Genomic DNA, 12,084 nt, shown 5'->3' on the forward strand with positions numbered 1-12,084 from the left:
GTAATAGCCTGGAAATTGGGCTGAAATAACTTTTATCCAAATTCAAATGTGCCTCTTTTAAGTCTCCACAACCCACCACAGGCAATACACTGTAGGAACAGATCAGTGCTCAAAGATACATTTGTTATTTGGAGTGTTATTTGGTATACAAATGAATCCCACCTGTACTAGTTTCTTCTCTGAGACAGCTGTGCTGTCTTTTCATTAATGTTAAGAAATAGATCAGTGAGTTGTGTGCATACTTAAGTGTGTTGAAAAAGACAATGGATTACATACGTGTTTAGTTGTAAATGCTGCAGATATTATGGCATTTGTCACTGAACATTATTCATTTTAAATAATGTTATTGGGTTGTGAATGTTTCTAATGCAAAAACTCTACACATGCCCTTTTAAAAGACAGGCATGTTGAAATGTAATGATTCACTATATATAGACTATTTCTGAGGTCACATAGGTACCATGCTGATACTGTGTTAAGACATATTAAAGTATGTGTATTGTTATATAGATTTATATTTGATGTCAATGGATGGTGTGACTACTTTTAGAAATATCATTCACTCCCAGAAAAGGTAGAGCTGAAGTATACTTTTTTAAGTACCATTGTACATTGTACAGGTACATTACAGTACCATTTATTGCTCATCAGTTGTTGTACCCCTACTTTGGAAAGTACCCAAAATGCACCTATAAACATAGTATAATCAAGGGGCAACATATAAAAAAAAATCAACATGCTACCCTTTTATAAGCATTTGTTTTCCACTGGGGAGGCTTAACACAGAAGCAACAGTGTAGACAGACCACCCAGTAGGAGTTAGTTGTGCTGCGACAAAGATGTAATATCACCAGTTACCACCCATTAACACAGCCAACTGTGTTCAATGGTAGCAACATGGAAGTACAGCTCCCTGGAATTGACCCTGGACCCTCTGGGAGCCCCAATCATTGTGCTACCTTAAGTTCACATTGAATTGGTATTGATGTGTCCCCTAAAGGAACAGTGTGCTTATTCGTTTTATTTCCGAGTTTGATGAGAAGACCGATTTTGCTCTCATTTTTTTTTGCTAAATATGAACCTTTAATCTGCAAATACTTAACCTACAATAAAGACTATTCCAGAATAGAAACGGCTAAAATACACATAGAAGCATCTCTAAAACGTACTCATTACCACGTTGTATCTTGTTTGTTTAATCAATACACTAACAGAAATGTAAAAATGCCTCAACGAGCTTGGCAATGACTTTATAAATCACGTCAAACCTGATTTGAAAGTCAATAAGCATGTTTCTTAAAATGCTTAATTATTTATTTAAACTGTCATTTCCTTTTTGTCTCCATGGTGGATCAAACATGATGTCGCCTGTTAAATGCTTATAATTTGTAAACACATGTATTTTTGGTAAAGAAACGAACTTCTCCTTTACTCCTGTTTTTGAGTGTGTTGAGCATATACATTTTCAGTCTTTGAACAGAAATATGTCTCTCCTACTCAATGAAATTGATGATTCGAATGTCCTGACAATTTAGTTTGTCTAAATCTTACAGCTTTTTTAGAGACTAGCTTTGTCCAGCCAAGAAAACCCCTCTCTTTAGCCTTCGTCTCCCCCTCTCACATCATTATGCCTTCATTAACTGCTTTCTAGCTGGTAAAAAGACAGAATACTTGATTAACAAAATGTGCCTCTGAAGGCATTTGAATTTTTAAATACATTTAGACACATGTATTGATGCATAAGAGTGTGTTAGTTAGGGGAATTGCTGTGTAGCAAATTTTGAGAACTTTGTTATTACATCTTTCCCTTTCTCATACTATTGTAGGCTATGTGATTTTCTATAGGCCTCACTGTAGTTTTTCCAATACAGTCATAAATCATATCTCTGAAATATGCAAAATGCTCTGATCATTGTGTCAAGTGACCAGATTCTTTAGCATATGGACAGTTAATTCGGTCCTGAGCATACGTCTATTGCCCGGGCCACAAAAAAAGGGCCTTATTTCTTGATCACTGTATAAAGATGCGATAGTTGTGTATGAAAGTGACACGTATTAATGGAAAGTTAAGCTTCTTCTTCTTTTTTAACTGACATAAAAAAGACAGCATGGAAATTTAGAAAATCATTTATACATAGTTAATAGTTTGTGTAGCTCAAGAAGAAAAAAAATATAATATGAAAATCATTTGTACTCAATGATGGAGTCATTGTTATTGATAATAGCTGTTGCTATGGCAACAAAATTACAACATGGCTACCTTTCTATTACCCTAATTGTGATTTTTTTCACGTTATATGAAATAAATAACATCACTAACTTATTCAAAAAGGGAATGTCTAATTAGTTTGTCTTGTTGTTGCAACGTGATTACGTATTTTGTATGGAGAACTTAAATCCTTGTAATATCCAAAGGTCCTTAGGGGAGATCAGGTGTTTATTTTGTTTTGTTTGTTTGACCTTAATTTGTTTTTGTTCTCGTACATGGTGTTTTTGAGAAATAACAATGGACTTTGGCTTTTAAAGCAAACACCTATCTGTCAGGAAGGTAAAGAGGCTTTTGGACTTATTGAAAGATCTTCATCTTTTTCTGTAAAATCAAACTAGTCAGCATTTCTCACTGTTCCCCTCCTGGAGACTGGATGGCCCTCGTTCAGGTGTATCGGTATGCGTGTTAATAGTGAGTTCTGTTTTAGTTTGTCCAAGAGGGTGATTCAGAAGTCTCTTTCTGCCCAGCTGTGCTGGGTGATGTCGATCCTTGCTGAGGTGTTTACGAATGTGTGATGTTCACCTTGTTTGCACTTATGTACATAACTATGTCAAAATACTCGAAATTTATTTTGAATAAATATAGATAAAAGAGCTGATGAAAATCCAATCAGTGTATTGTTAATGATATGAGTATGTCTATCATTTTATTACGGTAAAAAAGATTACTTTGAGATATCTTTTCTATTTTTGGTTTGTTTGCTAGAGCTCTGTTCTTTGCGAAGCATGACTTTGCCTAGCTGTAAACCATGAATGCTTTGCTTTCAAAAAGCCTTTTTTTCAGCAAAATATACTGTAATATCTGACCCTGATATCAAACAAGAGCAGTAGATTAGAAGAAATAGTCAGTCTGGAATATATATATTAAAGCAGTACTAACCCTTGATCTTAAATTCTTATCATGAATACATGAATGCAGGTGCATTCCTCTCTCCAGTGATGTAGCCAAAAATCACAGAGTAGCTCCACCTGCAGACAGAAAAGCAGCTAGGAAGAAAAGAGGAGCAGATGTAGAACTCAGACGGTAGAGGCACATGGATGTCAGATGTGTTCACAGGGTTTTGAATTCACTTGACCTTTGTCATTTTGTGAAAGGAGTTATTCTTTGCTCCCTTGTTGTCATCATCCAAAACAACAATACATCTGAATTCTCCTCAGGATTTTAGTTAAATCTACAAACAACCTGGTTTTCTAATGTTATTCTTGCAGCAGCAGCAACATCCTTACACAACTCTGTTCCTGCAGATTTGGACTTGCGACGTCTTTCAATTGCTATTAAAGCCAGCGATTTTGTTGCCATGGCACGTAGGTCCTAGTGGTGGATTGACTGAGTTATCCTGGTAAATCAGTTCACAGCCCTCTGACTCCACGTGTGGAGCGGACTTAACATACTGTGGGTTTCCAGTGACAAACAAGTAAATAAGACTGTGACTTTGTTCTGGAATTGATTTATTGTTGCCATTATTTTAAAATGATTTGTTTGTAATTGTGCCTTTTATCATGTGAGTTGTAGTTTTCTTTTACACTCTACATTTAAATTGACTTAAACAGCACATGTATTAACTGTGTGTGTGTCTGTGTGTGTGTAAGACTATTCCCTTTATTTAAAATCCTTTGTTGTTGAGTATTAAATTGGGTACAATCGCAGACTGAATGGCAACCCATAGAAGATGATGAGGGCCAAAGACTGTTCAAGACTAAGCCATATGAAAAACTCTCTCTGACACTCTAGGACAGATGTGAGAGTGACTGCTGTTTCTTAGTCATCTATTGTTTTACTCTGTTTTCTGCTTGTGGTGCCTGTATGTGCTGCTGTGCTACATGCCAATTTATGTTGCAGTGTATAGCAATTAAGAGTAAGTTACTGTGCCTATGATGAGTTCTGCATTTCTGTTTGACCTTTAATAAAACACATAATTGTGATCCTCTTGTGGTATGTTTTGTTATCTTTTTGTCACCTTTAAAGAAACATTTTCAGTTTGTCTCCTGGATTGTGTGTTTTCACCTGTGTATGACTTGATGGTATATATTACTGTAGGTTATATTTACAGTGGAAGTAATGAATGTCTCATAAAAATAAACCTACAGTATGTGACAATATTGTATAGGAAACTGCAATTCCAGTCAGCTAAAGAGATATATGCTCATTTCTGGTTGATACTTGTATTTTGGGCTTCTACTAGAACACGGTTTACATTCTTTAAAGTTAAAAAAAACATAATTTTTTATATACTATCTGTCTGAATATACCTGTATTCACCCTCTGTCTCAAACGCTCAATTTTAGTGGCCATCTCTGTAAGCCCCTTCCTGACAAGTCCAGCCTGTTCTGATTGGCTTACGAGAAAAATGTGGTGCACCTTTGCAAAGGTAGTTCACAAGCCATTGGTAGAGACACTCAGATGGCAGGCGGTATATTAATGAGCTTGTATTTGTGACATAGGAAGTGGAGCCAAATCCGATTACAACTACTTCCATTCACAAAAGTGAAGTTACCATGCTATTTCGAAGATAGAACACCCACAAAGCCGCCAGACCAGACTCTGCCTGTCCCCAAACCCTGAAGCTGTCAGGCCCGCTGCCTCTGTGTAGCAGTGCTCGATTCTTGGTCTCTCTCTCTGTCTGTCTTGTGTTTTCATTGCACGGGTGGAGACAGGTGTGAGGGAGTCAGGGGTCCAGCTGCTTCTCATCAGCCACAATCGACCTCTGCTTCATGTACCCTGTTCTTCTTCAACTAAGCGTAATACTAATACTTTCACAATTATTCACATTCCATCCAACTTTGCTTATTTGATCTACTTGTATGTTTTAACCTCAAATCCTGTCTCTTGTGTCTGCAGTTTGCCATTTGGACCTGACTCTTTCTCCATTCCTGCCAGATATGGGCCAAGGACCCATATTGGATGCTCTCATAACCAGAAATCTCATTTACTGGATGCCCCTGTGGCAGCCAGGAAAGATTGTGGCCGATACCTCCTACCCGGGTCACAGACTGATTGGAACACTCCCCTCTGGCAGGAGGAATTTCTTCCCAACTGCAGTGGGCCTCAGCAACAAGACATGGGATCCCACTGACAATCTCCTACCAAACCTCCCCACAGTCTGTCACTGCACAATACGTTAACGCAGTTCTTGGACTTTTATCCCTGACCACTGCACATATTATATATACTGTGATTTTTTTGTCTCCAGGCCTGGGTCTCGACCTCCGGGCCCACCAGTTTCCCTCCTAAACCCAACCAAGTACCTTCATGCCTGGGTCTCAACCTCCAAGCCTACCACCCCACTCTCCTAACCCCAACTAAGCTAACCCTAAACCTGGGTCTCGATGGCTGGATGTTTATTGTATACACCAAATACATCAAGGTAAATTACTTGCAAGGGAAAACTTATCAACTTGTTCAACAAAGGCCTGAATCATACCAACCTATCAATCTTTAATACATTGTGAAAAATACTGTGATAACAGGCTGAAAATCAGTCTTTCACTGGCCTCTCTGATTCAAAGTTTTTAGCCTGTTGCATCTATAACTCCACATAACCGCAATGTCATTTGGCATACACTTCTATATCACTGTAGCAAGAGGAGAGCAGACAATCCACGGGAGGACAGCAAAAAACAGGATTTAAAGCTGGCAGTGAGAGAGTGTAAGTTAAATCACTTCTTGTGACACATCCGCTCACAGAAAATGTAGAGCAGTTAAGCTTTCATGAACAAAGTATAGGTTGAGCACTAACAATTATCATTTAGCAATACATTTAACATTTATCATTCAGTAATAATGTATAATAATCAGTTTTCTTTTTAAGATAACTGCCTTTATATTTGTAGCGACAGGAGAAATGTGGAGAGGAGAAAGACGGAAGATTGGAAGTCTGTGGCAGGCAACAAACTTTCCCCCAGCCAAAAACAAACCAGGAACATCGCAGTTACGTGATGTGCATACATAACTATGGACATTTATCATAAAATGTTTTTATCTCGTGTTATTTAATTTTTTTCCTGTGGGATTTTATTGCATGACCTTAAATCAATCAAAACATCTGACTGAAATAAATAGAAAACAAACAATACATGGTTAAACATGTAGCATGTGGCATTCCTTAGTAAATTATTAACGTGTTCAAAAACTGACTACCGTTGACTGAAATTAACTTTTGCATAGAGTCAAATTAAACTTGGTGATAGGAGTCATGTTTTTCAGCACCAGTGAAGATGCTTCCAGTATTTAGGGTCATTGCCATGACATGGGCTCTTAACCCCCCATCCAGAATCACTACATCAACACACATCCTGGACTTTTTATCCCGGACCATATTATATTTACTGAGTACTTAATATACGAGAACTTTGTACATCCCTTGATTAACAATTTTGCACACCCTGCTGAAAAACGTACAGCCTTCTTTTTCTTTCTCAAACAGGTAGCCTCTATATTTTTATTGCTATACTTATAGTCTTTATTTATTTTCTTGACTGTTGAAGTATTTTGTTCTATTGTTTTTTCCTCTTCATATGTTTATTGTATGCAACAAACACGCCAAAGCAAATTCCTTGCCATTGAATACTTAATTTGGCAATACATCTCATTCCAATTCTGATGTAGCGGAGGCTTTTATTTTGAAAACAGTCCCACCGGAAGTATTGGTGTCGTTAGCGGAAACCAGGCTCTTAGCTTCAGGAAATCAGTTGGTAGAAAAAGCTTTTCTTTCTGTATGCAAACCTCCCCAACACAGAGTCGAACATACATTGGCGCAGCAACAAACTGTAGCCAATGGACCCTTGGATTATAATATTGAATCTGTGGTGTGTCCGTCGATAGCACGCACGAGTGCCGAGGCCGGAACCAGAACCAGGCCCGGACGGACAGACACAGCGCTGCGTTTTGCGACACCGGCGGACTTCTGTGTGTCGTTCTTTTAACACGTCCATGGTGTGTGCAGGAATTGGCATGCTGTCTGTAGAGGAAGTGTAATGTTTATCATAGTGACTAGCGGGCTGTAGCTAGACAGCCAGTTCGTCGATGAGACCCGGGTACCTGTGGTTTAACAAATCGGATGTAAAGGTTTGAGGCTCGAGCATGGGACAGCGTGAATTTAGCCAGAAGCGAGCTAGCTTTAACGCTAGCTTACGTCAGAGTTAACGTCAACGGACATCAACTTTTACTCGCTTTACTAGCGAGGCAACGAAAGAAAAACGAGTATGAGCGCTACACCTGGGTTTATATGAAGGAAGAGAAGTTATTGTATATTGCCTAGCATTTGTGAGTTCGCCTCTTAACTCTTTAAAAGGCCTGATAAATGTTTCTGCAGCGAGTATAGCAGTGAGGCTAAGTCGTTAGCTGCTAAGTTAGCCTGCCTTGACCGCCCCAATGAAAGAATACAAAGTGGTCGTGCTGGGCAGCGGCGGCGTCGGCAAATCCGCGCTGACCGTCCAGTTTGTCACCGGCACCTTCATCGAGAAATACGACCCCACCATCGAGGACTTTTACCGAAAGGAGATCGAGGTGGACTCGTCTCCCTCCGTGCTGGAGATCCTCGACACTGCGGGGACAGAGCAGTTCGCCTCCATGAGAGATCTGTACATAAAGAACGGACAGGGGTTCATCCTGGTCTACAGCCTGGTCAACCAGCAGTCATTCCAGGTACCTGATGTCACCTCACACACCTTCAACTGTCCATAATTAATCACAGCATTTAAACGCTGTACTGGAGTATGATTTATACTACCCGATTGCAGAGCCCTGCACCATCCAAATGTTACTTTATTATCCAAAGACGGACATTAATCTGATTTAAATAACTCAGAACGTTACATCCATTTAAAGCCAGCGGTTCAGTAGTAGTCTTAGAATATGATCTCATGGTGATCATTGGCATCATTTTATAGGCTGTTCTGTGGTATCTGGTGAATTTCAGAACAATTAACTAGCGTTATGCGTCACAATATATTTATAATTGTAGTGAAAAATTCCTAAAAAGTTTCTAAAACAGGAATTATCGCAATATGTTTTTACATCGCACAGTTAAGTGGTCCGTTTTCAGTCTCACGCAATTTTATAGACTTTAAACCTTGTGCAAGTAAGCCATGGAGGTTTTTCAGGAAAACTGCAAAGAAACACACGAGTGTGTGACATTCGAGTGACAAACAGTTAGCTAACGACCAACTTGCAAAACAGGTTTATATGTGGTATAAGTGTAGAGGAAAAGTAAGACACACATTTGTCCCATAGTAACCAAAACTTCTCAATTTGGCTAAACTGTGTTGAATATAAAACTCAAAATAGTGAAATGCCACAAAAACCTTAAAAAAAGTACTATGATCTAGAGTTTTTTTTATTGAACCTCTAGATCATAGTACTTTTTTAAAGGTTTTTGATACAGTCTTTATTAAAGACTGTATCATTGTGTAATGATGACTCAGTGCCAGGGAATGTTTCATGACATACGCTTTGTCCTGGTTTCCATACTGCATGCTAATTGCATACAATATGTAATATATTCTCATTGTAAACCTTTTTGCAGTTAGTGTACAAAAATAGTGTACTTAAATCTTTTGTACTAAAAGGAAATGATGCAATACCAAAAATCAACCCGGCACTTTGGAAAGCCGTTGGCAAATGAACTTTTCAAAGCAAAAAGACTGCATATTCTTTGTAGCTGTGTCACCACCATTTGATCTGTATCTAATTTCCCCACTTTTTCAGGATGAACTGCGTATTGAAAATCTGCTAAGAAAAAGTTGAAAACATGCGGTTTTCATGTGTAATGCACACTCATATCCTCTCTTTTTTTTCATCTTTCAGGACATCAGACCAATGCGAGACCAAATAGTGCGAGTGAAACGTTTCGAGAAGGTGCCGTTGATCCTGGTCGGGAACAAAGTCGACCTGGAATCTGAGCGGGAAGTGGCTGGTTCAGATGGACGAGCTCTGGCTCAAGAGTGGGGCTGCCCTTTTATTGAAACTTCTGCCAAGAGCAAGACCATGGTGGACGAGCTGTTTGCAGAGATCGTCCGACAGATGAATTATTCCACGCTGCCGGAGAAGCAGGAACAGTGCTGCACAGCCTGTGTGGTACAGTGAGGAAGAGGTACAAACCCTGCAATTCCCACCCTCCTCTGCATGGTTACATTTATATTCAGGTTGCCCCAAAGAGCTCACAAGGACAGCACAGTTGGCCACTCACTAATTTACAAAGTGTGATTTGATGTCCCGGCAGTGTCTGTGTATAATGGTTCACAAGCTGAGGAGAAAAGTGACAAATGGATGACTGTGTGGGGTTTCAGAGCAGTGTGAGGGAGAGGAGCGGTTCATTTGGAAGTGAGAAAGACAAGTGGGTGGTGCTGCTCCGTGCAATCCGTTGGTTTAGCTTGTTATCATAAGATCGCAGAAAGTATGTGGCATGAAGAACACAACAGTATGAGCAGCTCAGGACCGTAGAGACCAATGAAGCAGATAGTCCTGTGAGCAGAGCAGTAGAAAGAGGAAAATGTGACATCCTGAAAAAGAAATTATGTTCCAAAACAGGAAGTAGACTCTGTCAGAGAAATTGCCTGTGTTCACCACACAAATGTACACTGAGTTAAGCCATTTAAACTTGTTGTATTAATAAGCTGTTTGGTTTTTCTCTCCTTTTTTTATTTTTTTATACAGATGCATCATTTGTCTGGATCACACAAGGATTTTGATGAACCTGGGGACAAACTGACAAAAACTTACCACAGCTGGTAAAGTTTCTGTTCTATGTGGTTTCTGACTATATCACAGAGCATCTGACAGGAAAGACGTCGGCCCTATTTTTGATATCATAACTGTTAGAAGACGTTTCTTCTGCAACCTTAACGGCCTTTGCGATGACCCAGGAAGCAGTCAGATGGACTTTTAATGAGCGAGAATGATCATCAGTGAATTTCACTTTTCTTTTCTCTCCTTTTAGTCGGAAGTATCCCTGAAATAAGCAGGAGTGTTTATGACAATGCAGCTTCTTTTTAAAGCTGTTATAATCACTATTATATACTTTATTACTTGTATTATGTCTCAAGTTTGGAATTTGACAAAGTATTTCATAATATTGAAACATTTTGACTTTTAAGCATGCATACTTCGACCAGTTTGCTGCACAGGTGCTGCTCGCTTTATTTTGAAAATCATGTCTAGAGTTATTTTAACTGACAAACTACAGTAGCGTGTACAATGATTATTTTATTTTTTTTAGCTTCAGGAAATTGAGACAGAATGTGGATTAAACCTGTAACATCAAGAATTTACCTTTTTTATTATTGCAGTGGCCTGAAGCTGCTAAACTCATCTGAAAACACGCATGCTCAAAATTGAAAATGTTCTACTAAATCAACTTGAAGTGATAAGGAAGAGGTATTTTACTGTTTTTAGCCTGAATTCTGTCAAAATGTCTACAAGACATCAATCGCGTGAGAGCAGTTCTTCAGCTTTCTCGAGGAGTCTCTCTGGGAGAAAGATTTTTTTGGAACGACTAAAGGAAGCTGACAGTACATATTTGTGTTTGACTACATGACTTGTGTTGCTCTCCTTCAGGAGATGGCGATTTCGTGTCATCAAATAACTCCCGTTGCAATGTGGTTTGATAAAAGTTCTGGCACAGTTAATCAGATTTAACTTTGTATTTTTCTTTTTCTTATAGTAACCTATTTATTAAAAACTAACGACATGGGTAGCCAGTTTTAAACTTTTAATTTTATACTAGTTTTCGCTTTTTGTGACTTTTCAGGATATATGGTACAGTGTTTAGTTTTTGAAGCTGAGGATTTAACAGAGCCTTAAATAATTTCTGTTGCACCAGGTCTCATGTTCCTTTCTTTTCTTCGTAAATATATAAAAAGCTGTTGTCATTTGGTAATAAACATGCTGGCCTTTTTGCTTTTGTCATTGGGCGCATTTACAGTATTATCTTTGCTCGATTATACATCGATACACAATATTGGACTTGAATTAGGTGGCCAGAAGCATGACTACAAACTAATAACAATAATGTTGCTAAATAACAGTAGTTAAACAAGAGGGTTATGAGGGACAAACGCAACAGGCCTCATTTTGTGCAAAAAATGCACTCCAATGTTATGAGGCTTTAACACTCAATAGTACACTACTGAAGTATGTGTTAAAGTTTGTGATCAATTTACAGCCACTATGAACATGAGGAACAGCTACAGACCAATAACTTTCAATGTACATGTGGGATTGTGAGTATTGTTTTATACAGGCTTGAAAAAAAAAACATTTAAACTTTTTGCAAAATTTCTTTTTCATGATCTTCATAACATCAACATATTTCTTAATCATTACAATATTTTAAATTCTCGCTCAAATTTTACACTATTTGGTTTGAAATCTATTGTTGGGTGGTTTACTAGTACAGACATATAGAAGTTTTAAGATTTAATTTACCATAAATCTAGAGTAGTACGACCTTAGACTTGTTTGTGGCCGTATCTGACAAAAAGAAAACAAGTTAAACTTTTCTAAAACTACATGGTTCGAAAATACCAACTCTCAGAAAAAGGCAACACTTTCCACTTCCTCATGTGTTTTCATGCACCAGGCTGGCAGAGTTGAGTGGACGTGGTGTGTGCTTAGCAAGGTTTTTTTCTTGCATTTGTCACACATGGTGCTGCTGTAGTTTCCACATCCTACAGAGCACAAAGCTGTCTCTTCTCGTTGTGCGGTTGTCAGCTGTAGCTGCTGGGTGCTCGCGGAGCCTGTGCATCCTGCACGGAGCTGGCAGCAGCTGGGTGGAGTTTCTGAATCAGCAGGATCCTACGTGCGCCTTAAAGGGGGGG

The 12,084-nt window shown here is 38.7% G+C and overlaps 1 protein-coding gene across 1 annotated transcript; it reads left to right on the forward strand.

The window, feature by feature from the left end:
• The first annotated feature begins 6,910 nt into the window (after positions 1–6,910).
• On the forward strand, positions 6,911–11,178 carry rap2c (RAP2C, member of RAS oncogene family). The gene is made up of 3 exons (XM_034883497.1): positions 6,911–7,912; positions 9,074–9,359; positions 9,923–11,178. The coding sequence occupies exons 1-2, from the start codon at positions 7,640–7,642 to the stop codon at positions 9,350–9,352; spliced, it is 552 nt and encodes a 183-aa protein (XP_034739388.1). The 5' UTR covers positions 6,911–7,639; the 3' UTR covers positions 9,353–9,359; positions 9,923–11,178.
• Positions 11,179–12,084: the final 906 nt, after the last annotated feature.

This window comes from Etheostoma cragini, chromosome 10, assembly GCF_013103735.1.
Source record: "Etheostoma cragini isolate CJK2018 chromosome 10, CSU_Ecrag_1.0, whole genome shotgun sequence".
Taxonomy (NCBI): domain Eukaryota; kingdom Metazoa; phylum Chordata; class Actinopteri; order Perciformes; family Percidae; genus Etheostoma; species Etheostoma cragini.

Bases quoted from the DNA above. Each gene is read 5' to 3' on its own strand.
- rap2c (XM_034883497.1), top strand. From the start codon at position 7,640: ATGAAAGAATACAAAGTGGTCGTGCTGGGCAGCGGCGGCGTCGGCAAA. The intron at 7,913-9,073 runs GTACCTGATGTC...TTCATCTTTCAG, and splicing joins TCAACCAGCAGTCATTCCAG to GACATCAGACCAATGCGAGA.